The sequence below is a fragment of the Buteo buteo genome, chromosome 16, assembly GCF_964188355.1.
Source record: "Buteo buteo chromosome 16, bButBut1.hap1.1, whole genome shotgun sequence".
In the NCBI taxonomy this organism is placed as follows: Eukaryota; Metazoa; Chordata; class Aves; order Accipitriformes; family Accipitridae; genus Buteo; species Buteo buteo.
Window position 1 is genome coordinate 30,614,836 of NC_134186.1, and position 26,278 is coordinate 30,641,113.

At 46.9% G+C, this 26,278-nt stretch overlaps 1 protein-coding gene across 2 annotated transcripts in view; it reads left to right on the plus strand.

The window, feature by feature from the left end:
* Positions 1-477: 477 nt before the first annotated feature.
* The window catches only part of BAHD1 (bromo adjacent homology domain containing 1), a 42,321-nt gene continuing 16,520 nt past the window's right edge, over positions 478-26,278 (plus strand). The window contains exon 1 of one of the 2 annotated variants that reach the window (XM_075048515.1): positions 478-871. Coding sequence is in view for 1 of the 2 variants with exons in the window: in XM_075048514.1 (XP_074904615.1) it covers positions 19,912-19,945 (34 nt within the window). In the remaining variant the exon portion in view is untranslated. Of the gene's footprint in view, positions 872-19,896; positions 19,946-26,278 lie in introns of those variants that run through there. The other variant, XM_075048514.1, reaches the window with a different exon arrangement.

Below are 26,278 nucleotides of genomic sequence, written 5' to 3' on the forward strand. Positions count from 1 at the left end.
CCGCCGTTCCCCGTAGCCGGGACCGGCGCGGCGCTGACAGGAGAGCGCGGGATCGCCCGCCTCACCGCTCCCCGTCCTGTGAGGTAAACCGCCGGGGCCGGGGGCTTCCCCGGTGCCCACAGCTCGGCTGTGCCCCCTCGGGGAGTGTGTGTGTGGGGAGGGGGAAGCCGGCACCGCGGAGCTTATCCCGGTGCCTCCGGGCTGCCGGGGGGCTGGGGGGGGGCGGCCGGGGCTGTGAGGGGCGACCGGGGCGGGGGGGGGGGAACCGGGACCGGGGGGGGAGGAGGAGGACGGGGGGGTGGGGGGGTGGCCGAGGGGGCGGGGGCGGCGGCAGCGATTGGTCGGTGGCGGCGGGTAGGAGCTCGCGCGATTGGCCGGGTCGGCGGAGCGAGCGGCGGAGCGGCCGTCGGCGATTGGCTACGGACGAGGAAGCAGGAAGGAGGACGGAGGGGTTGGCGGCTTTGCGGGGAGTTCGCGGCGGCGAGCGGCCGCGTCTCCTCCTCCTCCTCCTTCTTCTCCTCCTCCACCTCCTCCTCCTCCTCCTCCTCCTTCCCCCCCGCTCCGCGGCCCCGGTACCCGCCCCCACCCGCCCGCTCCCGGCCTCTGCGCGCCGCCCGCCCGCCCGGGCCGCGCCGGATCGCGACGCCCTGCGGCGAGGGCGGGCGGCGGCAGCGGCAGCAGCAGCAGCAGCGGCGGCAGCGGCGGGGGCGCCTCATCCCCATCCCGCAGCCGGGGCGGCTACCGAGTGAAGGGCGGCGCTGACGCAGCAGCGTGGAGCCCGGGACTCGGTCGCCCCGGGAGGGTTCCCGTCGTTGGATCTCTTTCCCCAGCCGGGGCCTGCGGCAGCCCCGCGGCGCGGGAGCGCGCCCCGGTGAGTTCCCCACGCGGCCCGTACTCCACCGCCCGGAGGAGCCCGCGGCGTCGCCGCCGCCTCGTCTCCTCCGACCCCGGTAACTCCGGCGGGCCGGGAGCAGGTGCCACCGGCCCCCCCCCCTCCCCCCGGGGGAAGGGGGGGCGGGCGGGGGGGGGAGGGAGCGGGGCGGCGCCGCGCCGGGCCACCGGGAACTTTCCTCGCCGACGGGGGTGGGCGGCTCCGGGAGCCCTGGGAGGGCATCGCGGGAGGCGGTGCGGCGGTTCGGCGCCCCGCGGGGAAGCGGCCTCGGCGGCAGGTGGGCCGAGCCGGGCCGGGCCGAGCCGGGCCGCCCTCAGGTACGGGCGGCGGTTGGGCGCGCGCGGCGGCCGTTAACTTGCGAAGTCCCGGCGGTGCGAGGCCGAGACGAACCCCCCACCCCCCCAAACCCGGGCCCTGCACTCCCCGGCCCGGTACCGGCGGGTCTTCCCTCGGGGTGAGCCCGTCCGGCCCCGGCGGCTCGGCAGGACAAAGGCGGCGGGGCCGGCGACCGTCTGACAGGCGGCGGCGGAGGGGGGGGTGTTTGTCGGAGGGGGGGGGGCCAGGCCTGCGGAGCGGGGAAGTTGCGGGAGCCCGAACCGGTGCGGGACTCGGTGGGGGCTTATTGACCCTCCCCGGGGAAGGGAGGAGCGGTTTAGCCTAAGGGGAAGGTGAGGGTTCGTCTCGACATCGCCGGTTTGGAGGCGATTCCCGGGGAAAAGCGCCGGGAGCGTGGGTTGGCGGAGCCGCTCTCCTCCGGCTCCCTCCGTGCCGGCCCCTCCTGGGGCAGGGGAGGGTGTTGGTGTTTCTGTTTCGAGGCGGCAGCCGAGAGCAAAACCAGCTCTGCCCATCGAGAAGTTTGCAGAGGGCGGACGTGGTGGTGGGTTGGTGGTGGCTTTTTTTGGGGGGGGGGCGGGGGGGACACGGACCCCCATGCCTGAGCGTGGAAATAAACCCCCTTCGTCTGGACGGCCATTAATGGACTGGGCAAGTTCACGGACTTTCTTTCTCATCGTTGGCGGTAAGGTATGGGCGATGCCGCGCAGGTTGCCAGCAGTGTATCTGCGTGAGCGCAGGTGGCATGGAGCCTCTTTGGGGGACGGCGGCGGAGTTTTCATTCTCGTTGTGTTTTAACCCCCCTCCGGCCTCCTCTCGGCCACACTTGCCGTGTGTTTCCCCTGGCCCTGGACATCTCTCTTTTCCTGTTGGTAGCTCCGGTGGCTGAGAGCTTGTTTCCTCTTCTCCTTTTGTGTAGCGGTAGCTCCTAATGGAGGCAGCTCCACTGGCTCCCTCTTTTCCAGCTGCTTCTACAAGGCGCAGGAGCCAGCACATGTGACTGGGCAGATCTCGGCAGACTAGCAAGTGTTCTCTGGGCTACTGCTCGACAGACAGCCGCCGACGCAGGGATGCCTGTGCCCCGCCGTCCCTTTCCCTGCCCCGGCATGGGGAGTCGTGGGGACCCCCTCTCTTTCAAAAGAGCAGCCGCGAAAACTTGAAAAATACGAGCATTTGGGATGTATTCTGTTTGCCTTCTCCCCCCCCCCCCCCCCCCCCCCCGCCTTTCTCTTTCCATGAGTGCTTATCTGAAAGAGGTTCTGGTTTGGTTTTGTTTTAAAGAATACAGCTGCCCCTCGTGCTCGCTCTCCATCTGAAGTCATCATTGTCAGGAGCAGGCGAACCTCAAAGCGAAAGGCTTTTCTGGGCTTTTGCTAGCCTGGTTAATTGATCTGTCCATCAGTTTGCCACAATTAGAAAGCACTCGCTCCAGACTGGCGGGCTCTGTGTGATCTTTGGTGCTGTGGTTGCAGGACTGGGTTCTGGGGTCTCGGGTTTTTATTGTAAGGTTTCCAGTCCTTACTGTTGTGAGAGGTAGGGTGATATGAACTGTATGATAGACTGATGCTTTTGAAATCTTAATGTGATTTAAATACCAGCACACTGCTGATCGCTTTAGCAGAAATATCCTGCTAACATATTCATCCCGAACCATCCTTCACGTTTGTCATGTCCTGGCTACCTGAATCGTTCTCGAGCTTCAGCTGGAACTGTCTAAATATTTGCTTGAGATAGGAAACTGTGTTAGTCTGATTTAACAGGACATTTTGGATTTAAACATTGATTTCTGTTTGTTTTCCTAATGAATCCAGTGCAGCATTTTAAATGGAGCAGCAGCATAGCCTTTCCAACTGCTGTTCTCGAGCAGAACAGAATTGCTGCCACGGTGAAGTGTAGCATTGCTTATACATGTAAAATCAGCTGGAAAATGCCAAACCTGCGGGTGAAAATAATTCCCTCAACTTTGTGAGAGTGGATCCTTCCTGGATGCTCTGTTTGCTGTGGGTTGACGGTGACAACTGCACAGAATAGTATAATGCCGCTTGGAAATGTAGCGTTTGGGGGAAGAACAGTCACAACCTTGGTCCTGGAACAGAAATGTTGTTACTTCAGAAGCTGCTTAAGTTTTCTCATCCAGCTATATCAATTAGTCTAACGTTGATGCTCTGTCCTTCTTGCCAGTCATCTGCATCACTTTTCTGTCTCTAGTCTGACACCCTTATTATTTATTTGGTTTTTTTAACCTCTCTGGGCAGAATACGTAAGCTAATTTTGTTTGCTGTGATGGTGTTAATTGCTACTCTGTGATTCAGGGGCTTTGCGGACCACGGGACACGTGTGCTGGTGCAGTCTGTGGATATCTGATTTAGATAGCGCTTGGTGATTATTTTGGGGAAATACACCCTTCAGCAAATGCTTTTCTAATACTACTGCAGCACTGAAAATAAGCCCTTAGCAGCGAATCTATCCAAAGTAAACAACTGAAAAATAATTAGAAATCATAGGCAAAGGCATGCTCGCTGTTTGGCGTTAAGTTCAGATCACGAGAAAATGAATGAATGATTGTATCTGGTGCTGCAAAAATAGGAAGGTATGCTCAGATGTGCAAAAACTGCATCCAAAAGGAGCTGTGCGGGGCTTTTTTTGCCCCATCTAATACTCAGTTAACCATGACGATACCCCATGGAAGTAATGACGGGAACAACCCCTGCTTCGTGCCCAATCAGCCGAACTAATTAAGTCACAACTATCATATTGTTAATAATACATGAAATGGCAGTTCAGATCACTGGGAAATAGAGAAACTGAAAAATAAACACCCCAAAGAAGTCGTAAAACTAAAAATAGCTTCAAACACAAGCTGTGCACTTCGTGCCATAGGCTGTCATGGGCCAGGGTAGCCGGGTATGTGACAGCTAGAGAAGTTCGGTAGTCCCAGGGGCTTTCCTCCGAGTCCGGTGGGCTTTCTGACGGTCTGTTTTGGTCTTCTGCTTCGCCTTGCAGTGTGTTTGTGTACAGGCAGGTGATAGGTGAGCTGCAAGTAAACTGGTTATATTTGCGGCTGGAGATTTGTGTCTGTCGTCAGGTATTTCCTCTAAGTGTGAAGGCTGGGGAGTGTTCGTAGCTTCTGGATGCAAACTGCATTTAAGGGGAGGAAAAAAAGGGATGCTTTGTAGACGGTGCTCAGGGGGAATTGTGCCCCTTGCTTCAGCGTGAGGACTGTAAGGCTTTGGGGCAGAGGGGGTTTCTTCAGAAATGCTCATAGCTGTCCAGTGCAGCAATCTCCTTTTCATTTGGGCCAAAGGCTTGTTTTTTTAATGACAAAAAATATTAAAATTCATGGCCAGATTGCTACTCTGAGTGAATGAGTTCTCTGTAACAAAACCATCGTGATTTAACCCTCTAAGCTTTTGCGCTTGCAACCCCTGTACTGGCAACTGATATCCTTTAAATGGGGAAAATGCACTTAAATGTAATACTGCTGATTTTCTTTCTTAAGATGGAAAGAAACGTGATTGTATGGGACAAAGCAATAGGCCTTCAGCCAGTTACTGTCCAGATTTGATATTCCAGCGTGAAGTTTTATTATTAAAAAAAGTAGAATAAAGTAGAGTCGCAGTGATATTTCACATGGGAATAAAAAAAATCTTCCACTAGAGGAACAGGACCATTGCTGTAAAGCAAAATGAGGAACTGATGCTATTGTTAAAAAAGTTAAACTGGAGGATGTCATTAAGAAGAATAAATATAAATCTGATTTAAAATGAATTAATTTTGCACCTGTTCTGTTCCCTGTCAATATTTGTGCCACTGGAATTTAATTGATCTGTTACATATTATTTCTTCTCTTGCAATGTGGGTGAAAACCCATACAAAATAGGAGAGAGTATGGAGAGCTGGCGAGATGTAAAAGCGCGGTCAGCTGAGTGAAGTAAGCAACCCAAACCTCTTTTTAAAATCTCCGAACTATCAATATTGCAGTAATAAAATTTCCAAAGGCTATTTCGAGTTAAATCGTAGCGAAAGCCCCTCAACGACGGATGGCAGTGCTGCTCTCTGGTTCTGGCAAAATGTAGCTGAAAATGAGGATGACTTGTCTGGAGAAGCAGTTATTTTTCCCATATTCAGCTAATCAGTGATATAGATTGAATTTAATGAAATCTTTCATGGAGGGTGTATGTGGTGGTTAACTCTGTGTGAGTCAAATATAAGACGAGGGACGCTTCTGATTTTTGTCTGGGTTCTCTTAGGTGTGAGCCTGCTCGCTGCTCAGGCAGGTGTCAAACGGCCTCTTGGCGGTGGGGAACTGAGTGTGTCTTTCCTTAACCAGTTAAAAATTGTGGGAATAGGCAGCATGACACGCCGTAAGTCCAGTGGCACTGAGCAATTGCACTTGGTGTCTGAGCTGTGCCGTTAGCGGTGGAGTATAGCAAATAAACACCTATTAAGATGGGGAAGGAATGAGTGTCAGCTCACACGAGCAAACCGAGAGCACAGCGTGTTCAGGGCCTTACGTCTACGCTTTTCACGTGTTGCACGGCTGGGAATGCTGCTTTTATCACCTTTTTTAAAAATTCCGACTTAGATTATCTAAGTGCATCTTCATTAAAGGTGCTTGGTTGAATTCTTGCTGAGGGCTGCTTTCAATCGTTTGTTCTGTAATTCTCCTTCCTTTGCCGTTTAAATTTCCCAGTGTGTTTAGAGACTCGCGGTTCGGGCTTTCGAGAGGTGTTTACTCTAACACGTGCGGCCGAGCACCATGACGAAAAAGAGTCTCGTGGCGTCGGCAGGGCGTCAGCTCGTCTCGTCGGTGCGTTGGGCACCGCGTTGGGGCGGCACGGCCAGTGTGCTGGAGAGCGGCTCGGAGCGAGGGAGGCTTTGGGATGTGTGTGTGTGTTGTGGCTGTCTCCTTCCCCTGCCAAAAGGAGTGTAATGCAGACCGGGTGGGCTTTTTTTCCTGCTGTCGTGTGCTGCCGATCTGGGTGCCGTCTTACGTGTCGTGGATGTAAGCGCTTCTGGAAATTGCACGCGAAGCAGGTGGGCTCCTGCATGGCTGAACTGGCGTGGTTTTGGCATTGAAGAGCGTGGGATTTCTGTTAAATGTGTCGTGTTCAGGAATAAGATGATGTTTCGGCTCAGAGCTGCCAGTTGCTGTATTCCTCGTGTCCCAGTTCTCTTGAACAAAGGTGTGACTAAACAAGAAAATTACAATTTTTATATTTTTTTTTCTCCCTTTGTAAGCCACATCACAGGAGTGCTTGCTGGAACCCATTGTTCTTCAAGCAGTTTTTTGAAGGGCTTTCTCATGCTCAGCTTTGAAACTATACAGCTTGCCCAGTTCAGCAGGCTTGATTGGGGTTTTTTTGTCTTTTTTTTTTTAAGAGAAGATCTTGGCTTTTAGTGATGGCATGTGTATCAATATTTCAAATTATTTACTATGCTCTTAGAAATAAAAAGGAGGCATTTTCTTAGCATTGATTTGAATAAAACTGCTTTGCTGGCGGCTTATTTTTCGGCGTCTGTATTATCATCTTTTAAATAAAATAGCAGTGCTAGAGAAGCATCGAGATACATGGGCATCGCTGAACTGTGCTGCTTCATACGTACACCATGCATGGCCTTCTATTGTTCCTGGCTGTGGCCTGTGTAAAGCACTGAAAATAGCAAGCTTTAGCCTGCCTTCACGCAGTACAGCATTATCCTCTGCCGCTTGTCTTCATTGTATCTTCGAGTGCCTGCAGAATACCTGGAATAGGCTTAAATTGGCAGCGAAGAAAAGAAACTGGGAGTTACAGGCATGTGAGGAAAAGATGGTTGAGTTGACTTTTGCAGGCTGGAAGGGAGAAGGCGCTGCTGCGGGGAGCGTGGCCGAGCAGCTGCAGCAGCACGTTGCTCGCAGAGCAGGCGGATGCCGCCCGAGCCGGGAAGCACCCTCGCATGCCGAATCCTCGCCCGGGGAAGTTCTTTAAACTAGAGAGCGTTTTAACTAGACCCTAAAATGGAGGGGGCTCGACGCTTTGCGAGAGCGACGGTGTTACATGATCATTTGCTGTAAGTATTAGGGCAGTTGGCAGATTGAGCGCATTCTTGCTGATTTAGGTTTGGGAATACCATAAAAAGGAAACGGATTTAGGGGGTGGGGGGAGCGGAGAGGGGCATTGAGGCATCTCCCTCTGCAGAGGGAGGATGGAGAGGCACCAGGGGAATGCAGGCAGTGAGGAATAAGCAGCAATAATCACATATTGACAAGCATGGAAGATTTGGAAGGAGGAGGAAAGCGCAGGCTTGTGAAGGAAACTAGTGGACAGCAGGAGTTTTTTGTTTTTTATTTAGAAAAAAACAAAAACCGATGCAAGAGGCGTGTTTGGTTTTGTTTCTTTGTTTGTCTAGCTCGGTCAAAATCAGTTCAGGAAAGCAAGGTTGGAGGTGGCTCAGAGAAAGGAGACACAGCAGATTTCTCCAAGGTGAGCAAGATAGCAAAGGAAAAGGATTTGGCAGCTATAATCACGTGTAGACAGAGAAGAGGAGGTTTTCTTAAAATCCTGGCTAAATGCCAGGTGGCAGGACAGGTATGAAAATCCTGGCAACTTGGACAGGTAAATTCCAAACTGGGAATTCCTTAGATTTCAGCAAATTGCATGAGCAGTGGAAGTGAACCACTTTGCGTGCGTTTGGGGGATTTGTGCCCTAAACAATCACTTAGTAACCCCAACTCTCTTGTACATCCCCAGTTATCTAGAGGTGGTATGTACAATAACCAAGCACGTGCTGGGTAGAGTGCCTGGCAGGCAGAATATGTAATGACTGCTGTCTGCCCCCCTTTTCCCTCATGAGAGCCCTGTCATCTTGTCTCTCCCTTTCTTAGATGCTGTATTTAATGAAAGATGTCTAGGAACGTAGTTATTTGGGATTTCTACTGTCCTTCTTGCGTTCTGTTTGCAAAGAGGTGAATCCTTTCAAATCCTGTTAGAGAGGACAGCATGATTGGGAAAGCACTGTTTAGCCAGCCTTCAAAAAAAAAAAGCCATTTTCATTTCTTGCCATTTCCATTTCTTCCCATGTAGTGGAAGAAGAGCCAGGGAATAATTCCCACATCAGAATAAATTACCAGCTTTGCTGAAATTGCAGTCCTGACACCTCTGGGGCTATAAAGGTGTGATAAAAAACCTGCCCCTCTTGGTGCTGGGGAGGAAGGGGGCTGCAGCTCTGCATGGGGGCTGTGGGTCAGCATCAGTCATTAGCAATAACTTCAGCCTAGCACCAAAGTTTTTGATGCAAATAGCATAATTACAGTGCGGATAGTGCATCGCTACCTGTGAAGGGCTCTTGTCTGCGCTTGGCATACGTGTGGTTTGCATCAGTTGTCCTGCCTGAAACCACTAATGAGCTTAAGAACTCCTCTGTTTTCTCGGCGCTTAACAAAAATTAAATCCTTCCCTCCAAACAAAAATGTCGCGTGCTTAGCCTGATGCTTTCATGCAAGCACAATGGGCAATCGCTGACCTTGCCTGAGATGCCACCTCGAAGCTCATTACTGAATAATTAGGTGATCCTTAACCTTTCCACAAAGTTTGGGGGTTTGGGGAGCTTGGGGGGGTCTTTTTTGTACTGATAACATGACATATCCCAAGACTCGGCCTTGAATTTCAGCCACGGGGCTGTTCCAAACTCCATCTGTCCACTAAGTGAATGTCAATCCAATTTAAGCTTGCATATGTTTCCAAGGAAACCATCAGAGGCAATGGTGAGAAATGGACCATGGAGGGGCAGGGAAGCAAATGCAACAGCAGCATTTTTACTTTTCAGTACTTAAACATGATTAAAACCTAGTTAGCTGTGATAACCTATGTAGAGCAGTGCTTAGAGTACTCTGAGGTCAGATAGTTCCTCTTGGAGGAGTCTATGTTGTGTGTAAATGAAACAATCTACTTTAAAATTAAAAAAAGAAAAAAAAGCAAAGTGGTTTCAGGTGCTGCCCCTGAGGTCTAATTCCAGCTCTTAGAGCTTTTACACTGTCCCATATAGATCATGGTTTTGTATAGTGCAGTCCTAATTTTCTTTCCTTTCTAGCAGGCTGGAAAACTCATGCAGCCATATAAAAACCTGTGTAGCCCCTCAGCTGAACAAAGCAAGCTGTAAATGATTTCTTCCTGTTCTACCCAAAGGAGTCTTTATATGCATATTTAGACGCCCCCAAAAATAAAAATTGAAAGTGTTTAGGTAAATTAAGGATCAGTGTCCTGGTCGTGCTAAAAGAGCAACAAAGCATCTTAGTGCCGCACACTGGTGTATTTCTGTGCTGTTTTGGAGGGCAGTAGTAGTGATACGTGTTGCCCGAGGAGCAGGAAAGCGGATGACTAATCAGATATTTGCTTCTGATCACTCAGACCAACTGAAGGTGCTGCAGTGCCATGAGGGCTCAGCTTTTACCCAAGGCGTGAGAATTTCCAGACACTTAGCAGCTCAAGCATGCTTATCCTTTCAGAGATATGAAAGGAAACCCGTAAGGTTAGACTGAGCATAAGGCCGTGTAGGTTTGTTGGTGTTTGTTACCTTTTGCAGATCTTGCCAGCGGGCTGTGTCGACCACAGCAGAGAAGCGACAGGACTCATGGCATGCTCTGTGTCTGCGGGGTTCTGAGAAGCATCACTCAGCTCTGCTACTGCTCCCATGCTGCCCAGCAAAGTTGTAAGCAGGGTGGGAAGCAGCAGAGCAGTCTGGAGACTTGAAGGCAGAATTTGTGCTTGCTTTCTGCTTAGAAGAAGTGAAGGGGTTTTTTCCCCATTTAGAGGAACTCATCCTTAATTGAGAGTTTAAATTCTGCAGAAGCCAGAATTGCAAGTCTGCCTTGCTTTCCGAAGAGGAGTGTATTTCTGCCTGTTAATACAGCCATTAAATAAAATGTTTATCTTGGTTATTGAAATGAGTAGTGAGGTTCTCACTTTGGAGCTCTAAAACGGGATATTATCTGTCATTTTAGTTTAAAGAATGCTGCTAGCATGCTTGGGCTTAAAATGTTTTACTGTGACAAATAGCTGAAGCAGGAGCTGAAATTCTGTTATCTGGGGATATCCTGCATGGGTATATTGTATCCTTGTGCACTGTAACTGCAGTATGAGGCAGAAACTCCTCAGCTCAAAGCTCTTTGCAGCTGTTGTCCAGCATCAGATCCTCTTTGGATCAAATCTCCAGAGATCTGGGCTGCCAGTGGCCAAACTGGCTCCAGGGAGGTGGGCATCTGGGCATGGGTGCTGGGAGTGTCCTTGGGGCTAAGGTTACAGGGTAGCACGGTTCTTCTGGCTGGTGCGGGGGGCTTTGTGGTGCATACCTCCTTATCAGCTGTTTACCCTTCCACGTCTGGGCACAGCATGGGAAAGCAGAGCTTGCTGCAGCTTTCTTCTATCTTCCAGCAGCTCCTAGAAACTTTCTACCAGTTCTTCCGCTGTTCGACTGGTAGCTGCGAGCGTCTCCCGCTGCCACTTTGGCTCTGCTTCAGCTGGCAGCTCTTGCAGCTGCAGGCATCCCTCTCTGATCGCCTCTCCGGTCAGATTTACAATGGTCTAGCTTCAGATTTTGTCTACTTGTACCCCAGCCGGCTGGAGTCTGTAGCTCTAAACTGTTGGCATCTTTTACCGTAGTGCTCTTGTGCTGGTGACTTGGATGTATGAGGGCAATTTTTCTCTTCCCTATCCATCTGCCCCATGTGTTGAGCATCTCAATGTTCTCAAATCCTGTAGCTGACAATCAAGGGATAATACTGATTATCTTTTTGTTTCTCCACTTGTCAGTGCTAGGAGTTCCTCAAAAGTTTTACTCTTTTTCTTCCCCGTTATGAATATATTCTCTTTGAAGCCAGAGTTGGAGGAAGCGTGGGGGGTGTCTTCGAAGTATCAGAGCACTCATTTGTGAAGAACAGCTTGTGTAGCACTTTTAGGACTCTTGTCCCCAGTACTCAGCACGCTTAGATGTTTTGAAACCACAGCCTGACTTCAAGGGACCTTCCTGAAAATCCAGTTGGAGACACCCATGACATTTCCATAAAATTAGGCTGAAGTGTTAAAAGCTTTGTGGTTCCCAAGAGGAAGTTATAATTATGCTCCTTTGCCAGAGATCTGATGGTTTATCCTCTGGAGTTCATGCTGGCTTCATGGTGACCTGCACTGATGTGAAAATGGAAGTCTTCAAAGACTTGTTGTTGCTGAGTTCCCCGAGATGAGACGGTGTCTCTGCTTAGGGAGCAAATGTCTAAATGGGCCCCTCTTGTAGCCACAAGTTTGCATGGGAAATGTCCAGTTATGAATAAAATCAGAGTAACTGTAGGTGAGATTTGCGTTGAAGCTGGAAGTCATATAATGAAACTGTTTAGTCTCAAAGCAAACTGTAGTTCTTGGTGCTCAGGAGTTTATCTGTACCAGAAAATGCCTATGTTCTACGTGAGCTGAACCGCTTCTGGTGGTTCTCTTGTAACATGTGGCATGTAGTATGGCAGTGTGGTATAGAGTTACCGCAGCACTTGTTTGCGTAAACTAATGCAGTCTTATGACAAGTGCTGTTAGCCTGAAATTGTGGTGCTAGATGGATGTGGAAGTTGGGGAGAAATGCAATACTGAACATGCGTGCTCTTAAAAATAAATGGTGAAAATAGCAATCAAGCTTTAAAGGCCTTTGCTAGCTGTATGGCCCCCATTTATGTGTACCGGTGGCAGTAGTGGGTATAGAGAAGGAACTTGGAGTAGTGATAGTCAGCCCTGCTATGGGACAGGGGATGAATTGTACCAAAATGTTGCTGACAGATGTTCTTCTAATTGTTTTGTTTTTTTTTTTTTTTAACTTCAACTTCTTTAGGCAATCTCATGTTCTTTCTAGCCCAGCAGGAAGGAAAGATGTAGGAACAGGCTTTTAAATCTCCCTAAGTGCAGTTTCAGTCCTTTCCTTCTGCTCTCATTCCCTAGAGAATGCCCTATCGCCATCTTCTTACATGTTAAGAACTTTTTTCTCCACCCTTTTTTTTAATTGCATGATGTAAGCCCCTACGCCCTCTCCTTGCTGGTCATCTCCAAGTCCTTCACCCTCGCTGCTCCCTTGCTTGTCCATTACTAGGCACAGCAGGGAAAGACATGGGCCAGCTGGAGCCTGCTCCATCTGGATTCCTTCCACGCTGCGCATGGCGTGTCTGACATGCAGCACTCCTGGGCATGTACCCCAGGACGACATTTATTTTTTTTCATGACGGTGGGATGTTGTTGACTCATCCAGCCTGTGCTCCTCAGTAAACCTCAGCTGCTTTCTGTGGAGTGCCACCTTGCTGGCTGCTGCCGGTTTTGCATTTGTGCAAGGGAGGATTCCTGCCTGTCCGGTGTATAAGTTGTGTATTCGTCCCTGTTGGTGGGCTCTCTAATTATTATTTTTTTAATGCTTCTCTGGTCCATCAAGATCATACGTGAACCCATAGCTTGTCTCCTGACTTGCTTGCTGTCTCTCCAAGTATTACCTGCAGGTGAGTCTGTAACTTAGTAAGTCACATAGTATTTTATTAATAATAAAATACTGAATAGTCTCAGGCCTGCCCCTGGGGAACTGGCTATGTCTGTTGTTGTATTCTGTCACTGAATCGTTAGGTTTGTGGAAAGGCCGTGTTTGAGTCTACCTTACAGTGATTTTCTTTAGGCCATATATCCCTGGCTGGCTCCCGGGGACATCCTGGGGAGCAACCTGAGAATAATCGAGGAGCAAAACCCAGCGCTTTGCTCCTACAGCAGCGCACTGGACATACTAAGTGGCAGTAATCAGGCAGGTTCAGTAGACAATTCTCAAATATTTCTCCTTGTAGACAACTGCCATTAACAGGGTCTCCTCACGTGTCACTCTTGGGGCACGCTTTCTGCCTAAGGTCATGTAGCAGAGGCCGGTGTCGTGCTGCAACCGAGGGAGCATAACCTCTCAGGGCCCCCATGGGACATTGGGTGCCTTCTCCAACCAAAACCCCACATAATTCAATCCAGAGCTCTTGGGATTGAGTGTGTAATTTATTCATTGTTCTTAATTGGTCCTGGGTTTTTTAAGTCTGTTTTTCCTTCCAGCTGAGCACGATACAACAAAATCTAAGTAGTACTTTGGTGTGATGTAGTTTAAATGGCTCACCTTACTGAAAACGTCTTATCATACCCATTGCTTTGAAAGCCAAGTGTGTTTAATCACTCCCTTTCTGAATGGCCAAATAGTGTCACGCATGTGTAGGTAGATAAATGCAAGTTAATGAGTGGATATAAAACAATCCCTCCCAGCGCAGGTCTGCAAATGCTGTCCAGTCTATTTAAAGGTGATATTTGTTGCCATGACTGATCAAACCCGGGGCGCAAGCAAATGTGTGTATTTAAATATACCTCTAATGATATGGGTAAAGGATGAAGGAGCTGGGCCAGCTTCTAATGGGAGTTAAATGGGCTCCCGTGAAAGCGGTGTTCCAGCGATTGGGCTTCTAGTTGTTGAAAGTGGCTGAATTGCCTATGTTTGGCTTGTGGTTTCTGTTATTTTAATACCACTTAGTAGTTCTTGTATGGAGATGTACAGCAACATCCAACTGTCTTGCTTGAGAGTTTTCTCTCATCAGATTTCTGGTGACAACATCATGCCAGCTGCAGGTCGCTAGAAATACGCTTCTAGCTCTGCTTGGGACCTTTGGCAATGCAGGCGTGGAGTTCCTCTGCTTTCCTGGGCTTAATTTATCAAAATTAAGTTTGCGCAGGGGACAGCGATTCCTCTGCCTCGGCCAGAACTGGTGTGGCAGCCATGGCGTTTGACGTGGTGAATGGTCCACGTGTGGTGCTTGGATTTCCCCAGCCAAACCCGGACCCCTAATAATTCTGGGAAGAGCCAGTGCTGGGCACTTAAAACCTTGAAGTGCTAATTGCTTAGTGATGAAAAGCGTAATTGCCAAGCAATTAACTTTAAGCACTTAGTGGCTGGTGGAGGTTCGGGCTGGTCTGATGAAGACATCAATAGCTTGAGGTTCCAGACTAAAATCTCATCTGTTCCCTGTATGAGCACGACTGCGCCTTGGGACTTCTGCACACTCCACGTTGACACCCCGAGTCTGTTAACTGTCTTCTACATCTCTGCCTGCTGCCTTACCAGAGCGTGTATTCCTGTGTGCTAATTCCTTTCATGGTGAATCAATTAATAAACTGCTCTTTAAAAAAACAAACAACAAAAAAACCCACCCTTGTCTGAATTCAGTCATACAGGTGAGTGTGTTAACACCACCTTAGGAATTAAGAAACTTGTTCTCCTTTGAGACATCAGAAGGTGTTGCAGCACCATTCAGTTGTGCTAAATTTTTTTTGACTGACCTAATACATTAAACCAGTTGTGTTGTGAAATTAAGAGGAACGTTTTCTCTTACCTTGTACTCATTTGTAAATACTGTGCTCTTGCATTAAAAAGAGGGAGGAGAGGTTTCACAGTAAGTTTAGTTAGGTTTGGCAGTTTTACCTTGGTCATGACTGCTGCTAGAAGATGCATGAACATACACCTATATGTGTGGTGTTGATTGATACTGTATTTCGTGAAGGAAAAAAAAATAATTGCATGTGTGTTTTTAAATATTTTGTAGAGATGTTTTCAGGTGGGCTAGCTTCTTGAGGAAACCTGTGTGGGCACCTGATAATTTTTAGGTGCTGGGATGGTAATGGGTGTCCTATAACTTTACTCTTTCCTGTTTGGAACTCCACGTTTCTAGACCTGCAGAAGTTCTGCCCAATTTGCTGAGAATATCTTAAACTTCAGCCACATCTGAACTTTTATTCCATAAGTTCAAATGCAGGAAAGTGGGCTTCAGATTTAAGCTCTGCTTGGCCTTCAGTGCAGCGCTGTGGTTTATAAGACATACAGGGAAGGAGAGTGTTTGGTTACAGCGATTCTAGTGGGAAAGCAAGAGTTTTGTAAAATCTTTCTTTGACTTGAATTCTGGATTGGGATTGAAGCTCTCAGATGGAGAACTGCTCAGCGTAAGTCTGTCACCCGTGTTCTCAGCTGGGGGAGTGTGTGGGGGCTGCTGGTATTTCAAGTGATAGTAGGAAAGTGAGAATAAAAGAACTGAAAGTCTATTTTCTTTTGAAACGTCTATTTCACTTTGAATATAAGGAGGAATCAAAACCTGTGATGGTGGAAATTTGAAATCCCAGAAAGGTGTTCTGCTGTACGGACAACTTGCTTTGTATAGACCAAGCTGAGGCTGAGTTCGTGTGCTACTGCTTTTAAAACTGCATAGAAACAATAGGTGTATCCAAATGAAAGACGATACTGTCTTAAGTACTTATTCTAGAACAGAAAATACATTCTGATTACAGTTTGAGTCTAAAGAGGTAGTTCTGGTCAATGTATTTCAGCTGGGGATGAGTCAGAACATAGGAATCCTTGAAAATATTATATGAACTTGTTATTTAACATAGCTTCTTTTTTTGCCTGCCTGAGTTTAAGGCTTCTGTAAATTTAAGTCCAGGTTATAAACATGTGTGTCTGTTAAATTTTAAAATCCAGTCTCTCTTCTGCACTCCTGTCAGAGATGATAACCAATAGAGTCAGTACCTGGAGCTGTAATGCCAAGGATGCAGACGCTGAGGTGGGGGCACTGTGTTGTCAGACAGTTTTGAGGCATGCTCAGAGGTGAGGAAAATAAGATGAAGATTATTTAAAGGGGAAAAAAAAATGTTCTTGAAGCTGCATTTTAGGTCAGATTTTAGGATGGTTAATTAAATGTTATATTGAAGGAATGCCTTGACCTTCCCTGAATTTCCTGCCTTTTTTTTTCTCCCCTAAAGCAACTTTTCAGCTTGTTGAGTGGTAACATGTTGTCTTTGGATCTCAAGGGTGCTGTGCTGACAGTTTCTAGTCAAAAGAGTTGAAAGTGAATGGAGACCTTTGTGGAGGGAGACATAACCGGAGAGAGGAGAAGGGAAGTCCAGATCCAGAGATAGGATGGCAGTGACAGCTTCGCAAAATGGAGAGGAGCTGGCAGGGATGCACCTGCCCTTGAAATTCCCAAAGGCAGCACAGTTTTGCAGATGCACGTGTAATACATGGAATCACAGCGCATCTTGAATTATTTAAGTTGAGCAGCTTGGAGGAAGTTCCTAAAGCGGTTGTGGATTATAATTTATAGAAGAGCTTTAATATTTACTATAGAAAAATCTTGCACCTTGTTCTTCAAAATAAAGTCTTGGAAATAATTTGTTATTCCATTTCGTCCGTAAAACCAGGAATGGTGCCAGAGCTATCTGAGAAAAGTGACATATGATTGATACTTTACCAGACTCAGCCTTCTGCCATGAAGGAATTTAGTTTGCATTTTGCATATATGGAAAATCAGATGAGCAGAGCTTGGGGTTTTTTTAAACCTTGATTAACTTGATTGGCAAAGCTTGTCCTCCTCCTAAAAACACAACTGTCAAAGCTGTCCTGAAATATTTTTGACTTAGTTTTTTCAGACTACTTATAGGCATCTTACAGGGTGTTGTTAGCGTAGCTGTCACGTAGGCAGCTTTATGCGGAACCTATTTAAAGTTCTAATAGGCAATTCTTTGCAAATGTGTGATACTTAATATATCTAGTGTTTTATGTGTCGTAGTAGTTGCTGCTGATGTTCTCTGGGATATTTCAGAAGAATTGCAAAATCTGTGCAAACTTTAGCTTTCCTGTTTCTCAGGTGGTCCAGTCTGTGTACCTCCCATCCTTTCCAGTGCCTAATCTCTGTACTCCGCCCGTCTTCGTTAAAAGGAAACCTTAACGACTGACTCACTGGGGAGAGATATAGGGAAGGCCAAGTGTCAAAGTGTCTCTTAAGCACGAGTGCTTTTGTTCAAAGTTGTCAGCCTTGAGACAAGTTAAGCCTGAATTTTCATCCCCATCTCCACATACTCATCTCCTGCACTTGCAAATGCTGGGGATTTCCTTTGCCTTATCTGGGCTTTCATTGCAGCAGTGTGGTTGGGTCTGGTTATCCATGGTTCTCACTTTTGTTTTTTTACACTAGTTTTGAGAGGTGAGAAGCTGATGGTGGGCTTTGCACTGCGGGAATAATTACAGTGTTTGCACTGGTGAAGAAGTGGTTTCTGTTCAGGGAGGTGGTTGGCTTTCTGTGTGTATGCTTGTTTGCTTGTGTCTTTAATGACATGGTTGCATATTATTTTTCCCTAGAGCCCCTGGACCGCTTGGTGCACAAACATAGATTTTTGAGAATAACATCCAAAGCCAGTGACTACTGGCCCCAAATTTGGAGTGGCCATGGGTTCTTCCTGCTGCAGCGGAGAGGCTCTCTTGTAGGAAGCATGAGGGATGAATGCAGGATTAAAACGCTGTTCAGGAATTGCCATATGCTCTGTCACCCTTAAAACATCTACTAGCTCAAAGTGTTGTTCTCATCATCGTGCATCCCTCTAAATTGTTGAAAGGCAAAAGAAATGTATCCCTCCGACTGAAGAAAGGTGGTCATTTTGTCCCTTTCTGAGCAAACTAAGGGGGCAGAACAAAATTCTGATCTCTGATTTGCTTCCAATTTTTCCTGGTTTTGTAGCGAGTTTGGAGTTTTGGGGAGGTGGGGGTGGCTTTGCTTGTGGATAAGCACAGCTTTTGCATCTCTTCTCCAGAGAGCGAGTATGAAACCATGGCTGTGCCATTGCCTCTTGAGCTGTAAGCTCACCTGAAACAATTTCACAGTGCTGTTTGGCAAGTCTGTGAACAACAACAAAAGCACCAAAACTTTCTGCAGACGCACAGAAGAACGCTGCTTTATGTTCGGGTCACAAGCAGAAGGCTTGTGGCAACTATTGGGGGTGGAAATCTCTAGTTCTTATAAGCCGTAGGAAGTGGTTTCTGCAAGTGTTGGTCATGGCTGTACAAAGAGGTGTTCAGTGAAGGCTTTGCATTCAGAAACTTTGGTTTTACTTTAATGCAAATGTGTAAACTGACTGTGGCTACGAAGCTTGATCTGGTTTTGGTGACTGATGTTTGAGTTACTGAGGTCACATGTTACTTCCCACATTTATTTTTTTACTATAGCATTTACTGAATATTCAACCTAAGTGGCAGCCTTTCACTGAAAACTTAACACAGTAATACGGCTTCTTAGCATCAGTAATGGGGAAAGGAAAGCTGGTACCTTTCCGAGAAGGAATGTGCTTTTTCCAGGTGTTGCATTAGTCCCCCAAACAATGCACCTTGTCATTGATTTTGAGGAAACATCTTCCCACTCTCCCCCAAATTTGTACATCATTTTTTCCCACTGGTACTGAAAGAGGTGGCTTTTTTTCAACTAGACATGAGTTGAATTAAGCAATTTACTCCTAAGTGAAAAAACTTATTCAGCAAGTGAAGTAAGACGAACAGTCTCGATACAATCTCTTCTCTGAAAGTGCCTGCCTTTGCCGAAAGATGTGAAAGTCTGAACCTAAAGCTCCCTGTAGCTGTGGGCCTATCTGTGCAGTGCAATGCAGCTATTGTAGTGTGAGCTTGCACGTTGCTGCTGGCTGGTAGCTGTGCTGTAGCATTAGCAATGGGAGGGGAGATTCAGCAGATGCGAAATGCCTTCGCTGCCTGTGCAGTGTGCCTCTCTGGGCTTTCCAAATTGCTTTGGCCAGGGAATTTTGAGTTCCACTTTCTGCGTTTGAGGCTGTAAAAGGGCCAGTTTCCCTGGGGCTGGCAAACTGTATCGCGGTGCTGGTCATAAATGCTGCCTGGAGAGAGGGGAGATCAGAGCCTGGGATTCAGGGAGCGCCTTCTGCCCAGGGCTCTGCGCCTGCTCCGGATGCTGAGAAGGCTCCTGTTTATTGGGCTCTCATGCCTTGAGGTCAGGCTTTGGTGGTGCAGCAGGGATTTTTTTCTCCCCCCGTTTTTTCTTTTTTCTTCCTTGTGAACGCTGCTTGCTGCGTTGTGGAGAGTGTGAGAACAGCCGGAGAAATTTAATTTTGGCTTCCCTGCAAAGCACTTCAGAGCACTGCCACTAGGCAAGATCTGAAACCAGATAATCAAGGCTACGACAGGCCCTCCCAAGAAATCAGCTGGGGAACTTCTCTGCCCAGGTGTTAACAGGTCTAGCTCATGTTTATGCAAGTGGTCAGCCATGCAAGTAGGGACTGCACCCCAGCGTGTTTCATTCTCAGCTTGCATTGCTTTCAGACAGGTACAGCACTTTTGTTTTTAAAGCATCGGGTTATAATTGCAGTTGTTTGAGCACTGTAATTTATCACGGCCACACATGTTCTGCAACACTCCCAGCTATGTGGCTGGAGCAGAGGCTTTCGCAATGAAGTTATAATTACTGGTGTCGGACCAGGGAGCAGAGCAGAGCATAGTCCCATACAACTTCCAGAGGTCTTCTCGATTGTGTGAGAGTTGCCCCAGATACTTTTCGCAAGCCTTTTTGAAGCCACGGAGGCATGGGCTGCGTCCTCTGGTACAGTACTCGCATGGTTTTCAGGAGGTGCTGGCAAATGGTTAGGGCTGTGTTGATGAGAGAGAGAGAAACAAGCCTTTTCTGCAGTCTAATGAGCTCTGTATAAACAGTTTTCTCTGGAGCATGTGGATGATGGAGCTTTCGATGGGCCTCTGGAGAAAAATCGGGGCTGGACCCTGGGAAGACAAATTGCAGCCTGCAACAATTACAGTTTTTCTAAATGTTTGAGATTGAAACGATGCTTCCGCTCGTGGGACTCGCGCAGCATTTAGGTAATTCAGCCTGGGATACCTGACGCTTCTGTGATTTATCCGGATTTCCGAGAGCTCCTGGGAGGCTTGCTTCATGCAACACGTTCCTTGTAGCACTGAGAATTATTTGACTATAAAAACAGCAGGGAGAAAGGAGCCAATCCTCCAGATACTTACAGTTATAGGGCTGTTGTCGTAGCATAAGCTGCACCAATTTAAATGCCTTCAAGTAGACAGGGGCTGAAAGTCAACAAAACAGTGCTGTGCATGGAGAGGAAGATTCCTGTTGTTGTAACTCTTTGTATATTACTGAAGTGCCAAATGGATTAGGAGCTTTAAAAGCTTTAAATTTCTGTGCTTTTGGCATCGTCTCCTTGGAACGAGTGCATCTCTGTAGTGAAGCTTTGGAAAGGAAATGGTGCTTGAACGGGTAGTCCCAGACTAGTTTCTTCTAATTTCACTTGCAATCAAGTGATAGAGAGGGAGAGACAGATGCTGCAGCTGTGTGATTACAGAAAATGCAGCTGTTAACACACTTGCTTATTTTGCTGCTAATGAGGCATCAACTCTCTTCTGATTTTGCTGTTTGGGTAGTGGTTTTATTCTAGCAGAAAATTGGACTGGTGTTCGTTTTTTTTATTTTTCTTTATTCTGATCTGGTTTGGGTTCAACAGCTGTCAAGATAATTTTCAGAACTAGTCCAGTTTGAGGAAGCTTTAAAATGCTTGGTGGGCTTTGGATGCAGCTGCTTAGACTAAGCTGCTGTGTTGAACTTGTTTCATTTCCGATAGAGTTATACCTAAATGTCTTGTCACTGTTAATCCAGTTCCTCAGCTGCAAGCAGTAAATGGGTAGTTCTGGCTTAAGTATCTTCACTTTCAGTTCTTTGGATTATCTTGTGATTTCTTGGAGACTTCTGGGCACAGTTTGTTTTTTCTTTGCTTTGTGAAGCAATACAAAGGTGGAAAGAGGATGAAGAGCCCTGACGTTCTTCCTTCCCAGCTGACATGAGTACAATACTTGCTGTAAGTAAACTCGGCATGGCTCTGATTTTGAGGCATGATACACTTGACTGTCAGATGATTTAGTTTTGAGCAGTATTCAAAAGCTCTGCTTCTGTGTTATGCTGGGGGGAGAAAAGGGATTGCTAGATCACAGGTAAGCCAGTAGTCTTAGCTGCTCGGTGCTTTTTGCCAGGAATGGAATGAGCAGGAGCATCCCTCTGGCAAAGGAATCTGCGCAGTACAGGTGATTTTGTAGGCATGGAAAGACTTCTTGGTAGCCCAGTGTGCTAACAATGACTTTTGTTCAATAGAGCGGTCTCATAAGGCTACTTGGTGCCTGTTGCTGGATGCGTGCTTGCCACGTGGATGAGTTGGTTGGTTTAGTAGGTTTTTTCTTCATGCCTATCACAATACCTCTCCAAAACTGTCAGTGGCATCACTATAGCAGTCTTGTAGCAAGTCCTCCTTAGCGCAAGGCTCAGGGTGGCTCTTTCTGCACCTGTGTGACACAAATCAGGGAGAACAGCAAAATGCACAAAATTCTTCAGGCTGAGAGTGACTGCTGTGGAGAGGTGAGAGAGTTTCTGAAAAGAGATGTTGAGGAACACATCTAAAACGTTGCACTTGGCTTCTGTGGGATATGGAGCCAACTGTTGGTATCTTTTCTTCCCCCTTTGGTCACAGTGGTTTGTAATAAATTCACACTGCCTATGGCTCTAGGATAACAAAATCCATTATGGGTGCTAAACCTGGTTGTTCCCACCTCTGTTGGAGTATTATGTCAGAGAAAGGACTTGGGAGGATAAACAACACTCCAGTGTCTACAAACCACTCTGCGGGTCATGGCGGTTGTTTTATCATGGTGATATCACGAGGAAGTTCCCTGTGTAGAAACTGAGCCTTTTTAACCACACTTTGTAACTGATCCACTCAAAATTGGTTTATTACTACTGATAATACTGAGCCAGTGAAGAGCAAATGGGATTCAGTCATGTATTTGAAGACAAACAGAATTCACCTGACTTTGGACTTCAGGTTTTTAGTGGGATGTGATCTGGAAGAATGACCTTCTCTTGGTCTCCAAACTGAGTAGGTTGGAAAGAAATTTGGCTGATTTTTTTTTTGTTTGTTTGTTTTATTTTGGTTTTTGTTTTGGTTTGGTTTTTTTGTTTAGCCAAGGAATCCATTGTGGAAATTTTTGAGAGCAATGCTGACTTCTGCATTTGCTTAAGTTACTTTGATTGTATTTCTGCATGTTGTCCTGTGTTTCTGCTGTAAAGCTGGATTTCGGAGGGTTTACAGTCATGTGGAAGTGTTGCTGGATGGTACTGGTGCTTTCCTTGCTGGCACTTAAAGGATTTTCTTGGCTATAATGGTAAAATGTGTGGGGTTGGCTTATTTTGTCTTTCCACAAATTTCCAGATATTTACTTCTTCATCTGTAGATAAGTGCTTCGTAGTATTAGAGCAGCTGACCTCTGAGTGTGGGAGAGAGAACCTAGAGACCAGATGCCAAGAGGGAGATCTATGCAGACATAATCTCCTTTTATTAAAAAACAATAAATAAAAAAACCCGTCTGCCTGTGATTGATTACTATTGTGCCTAAGAACTTGTCATGTCAAAGGGCTTATGTGACTGAGACTCTTAAAATGGATTGCATTGAATCTTGGTGCTCTTCCCACTTTAATGCGTTTTTGACTCGATGTCTCTATTGTCATCTTTGCATGTTCAACTTGAGTGTTTCCCTTGATGTTCCTGGCTGCAGCCTGTCAGTGGTGAAAGCTGGGTTAGAGTATTAGCTGTAAATGCATTATAACACGGCAAGACGTTGCTACCTGTTCCGCATTGGAAGTTGGGTCTTGCATCCAGGCTTTGGAGAGGGAGGTGGATTTCTTGCAGTTCTAGGAAATGTATGTAGAAAAAAGGAGGGGGGGGAGAATCCGTTTTCATTTCAGGTATTGCTACTTAAAGCATTCCTATGCTTAGGTTCCAGAAAACATATTTTATTTAGGCTACTGTTTGTCTTGGCATTCCTTATGGGGTCAAACAAGGAAGTTGGTCACTGCTGTTAATGACTCTGCTTCACTGTTGGAAAAATCCCCTTCCTTCAATATCTACCAGACTTTTTATAACTTTAGAGTAGATGTGGTATGAACAAAGTCATGTCTATAGTACTCAGTTTTGATAGATATTCTAACTCATTTGAATAGTAATAGGCTATAAAGCCCCACCAAGTGAAGGATGTGTGGTGAGTGGCCAGAAGGTCAGACTGCTGCTTGCGAAAGCTTGAGGAGAAAGAGGTGGCTGATGCTGGTTTTTAGGGCAAGCCACGGCTGTTTATTTTGGGTTTTTCACCTCTCTACTGAGCATCTCTGCCAGAGGCTCAGTCTTTTGGTAGGGACAACAGAAAAGAGGATGAGAGTTGCAAGGAAACCACTGGTCCATATAGCCTGGGAAACGTTAGCCTCCCCAGGGCATGGTTATATAGGATGCCTGGTCTACCACTGCAAACCCTGCTCTGCCTGATTTATTTTTTCAATTATAGTCCCCTTGCAAACTCCGGAGGTTGTGTGTAGTCAGTTTGGCCTCTTTTGCAAGAAGAATTCCAGTTTTGGAGGAAATTGTCTGACTTGATAAGCATCCTCCTAATTTCCAGAACCTGTTTTTCTTATCAGAAAAACATGGATATACATACATGTTTGCTCCCCACAGAGCACTCCCATTTGGGCACTAGCTATGGGAGTTATTCTGTGTGTAAAGGGGTGTAATGGGTCAGTTACCCCAAAACATGTCAGGAAGAGTCTGACATCTAGAAAAGCAATGTGCAAACCACAGTGGCGTTCAATTCCTAAGTTTCTTTTAGTTAATGCATATATAAGGAAGTCAATTAAAACACATTGGGCTTATTTCAAATAGATAATCTAATTATCAGCTTGATTAAACCATATCAAACGAACAGTTCTTGTAATTCAGTAGCTTTGTTCTAATCACTGCAAAAGCAGTAATAGCTTTAATTAAAACCCTCAAAAGTGGCAGACTAGTGTCAGTTGTGTCAATTGAGGGGTGTTCAGCCAAATACCTGATTGCAGGGAAGATCAAACCACTCCTAGGTTGATGCTAATATGAAGGCTAACTCTTTGGTGCCAGTAAAGGGAATCTGGCTATTTCATAAATACCGCTAAATGCAAGCAATTGTCCTTTTCTGCTGTTTCTGATGCTCAGATACAGACTTAATTAAATCTATTCACACTCAAAGAGTTGTGGTCAACGGCTCGATCTCCAAGTGGAGAGCAGTGACAAGTGGTGTTCCTCAGGGATCGGTATTGGGACCAGCGCCATTTAACATCTTTGTTGGTGACATGGACAGTGGGATTGAGTGCACCCTCAGCAAGTTTGCTGGTGACACCAAGCTGTGTGTGCCGTTGACACGCTGGAGGGAAGGGATGCCACCCAGAGGGACCTTGACAAGCTTGAGAGGTGGGCCCGTGCAAACCTCATGAAGTTCAACAAGGCCAAGTGCAAGGTCCTGCACATGGGTCGGGGCAATCCCGAGGACAAATGGAGGCTGGGTGATGCATGGATTGAGGGCAGCCGTGAGGAGAAGAACTTGGACGTGTTGGTTGACGAGAAGCTTGACATGACCCAGCAATGGGCATTTGCAGCCCAGAAAGCCAACAGTATCCTGGACCGCATCAAAAGAAGCGTGACCAGCATGTCGAGGGAGGTGATTCTCCTGCTCTACTCCGCTCTTGTGACACCCAACCTGGAGTATTGTGTCCAGCTCGGTGGGGGTCCCCACCATAAGAAGGACATGGACCTGATGAAGTGAGTCCAGAGGAGGACCACGAAGGTGATCAGAGGGCTGGAGCACCTCTCCTGTTAAGACAGGCTGAGAGAGTTGGGGTTGTTCAGCCTGGAGAAGAGAAGGCTCCTTATAGCAGCAGCCTTCCAGTACCTAAAGGGGGCCTATAAGAAAGCCGGAGAGGGACTTTTTACAAGGTCATGTAGTGATAGGACAAGGGGTAGTCGCTTTGAACTGGAAGAGGGTAGATTTAGATTAGATGTAAGGAAGAAGCTCTTCACTCTGAGGGTGGTGAGGCCCTGGAACAGGTTGCCCAGAGAAGTTGTGGCTGCCCCATCCTTGGAAGTGTTCAAGGTCAGGTTGGACAGGGCTTTGAGTAACCTGGTCTAGTGGAAGGTGTCCCTACCCATGGCAGCTGGGGTGGAACTAGAGGATCTTTAAGGTCCCTTCCAACCCAAACCACCATTCTGTGATTCTGTTCCAACGTTGCTCAGGCTGAATTTTTAATGTTTATAGGTTAGTATCACCTACCCGTATCCTTTCTTAGCGTTAGATCTACAGCTGTTTATGTGAATGTGTGCTCCTTCAGACTGCAAAATCGCTTAATTCCTCAAATACCTGACACAAGCCTGCTGCAGGTCACTTGCTAAAGTTGAAATGCAAGAGTGCAAAGGCACAGTAACCCTTCTGCTAAAAATGGCACAGGAAAATTAAAAATCAGGTTTAGTTTTCTGGCTAACTCATGAAGCCAACATATGGCTAAAGGGGCTTTCTGCACGGTGCTGTTCCTCTCGTATTGCTTGCTTACTAAATACTTAGAGGCCATTTAGTAGTAAGCTCCTACTCGTGGTGTGCTCAGAAAGCCTGGGATGTACTCGTTGCATGACTAGATGAGCACACAGCCTCTGCTGCTGCTGCTTTGGGTGAAGGCAGTCAGCAGTTGTCTCCGTTTCTTCTGGGTCTGATGCTTCCTTCCTGCCCTTCCGTGGAGATGTCTTGCGATGTATTGCTTGGAGGGAGCCATCATTCTCCTGAGGCTGGCATGCCATGTGTGTTTGCAGGAAAAGTTCCCTTACGGTAAATCAGAGCCAGACCACTTCTGTAATGTTTTACCTGGCTGGGAAAGTCCAGATGTGCTGAAGCTCTCTGGTCTGCCAGCAGCGTTGTTAGGGTGCTGGGTGTTGGTTTGCTCAGCCATGCCTTCAGCGAGGCGGTTCTTGTTCAGGGTGCAGATTCTTATCTCTTTCTTTTTATATTTTAGTAATTTGTGTTGGTTTTGAACAGTGACTTGACATAGCATCTAGATGAAAAGTCAGGAATGGCATATAGCTGAGTAATTCTTTTTCCTCCCATAAATGTATTTTTAGGGCCTCTCTGCCGAACATGATGATTTGGTTGTTTAATGTCCACAACTTTTATAAAATGCAACTGCAGGGAATGACAAAAGCAGTGGGTAGCCAGGTTCTAACCTGCATAGGGATTTGCATGTATCTAATTTATTAATGTTGGCAGATCTCTGCTTAATAGATGAAGTTTACTTTTCACGTG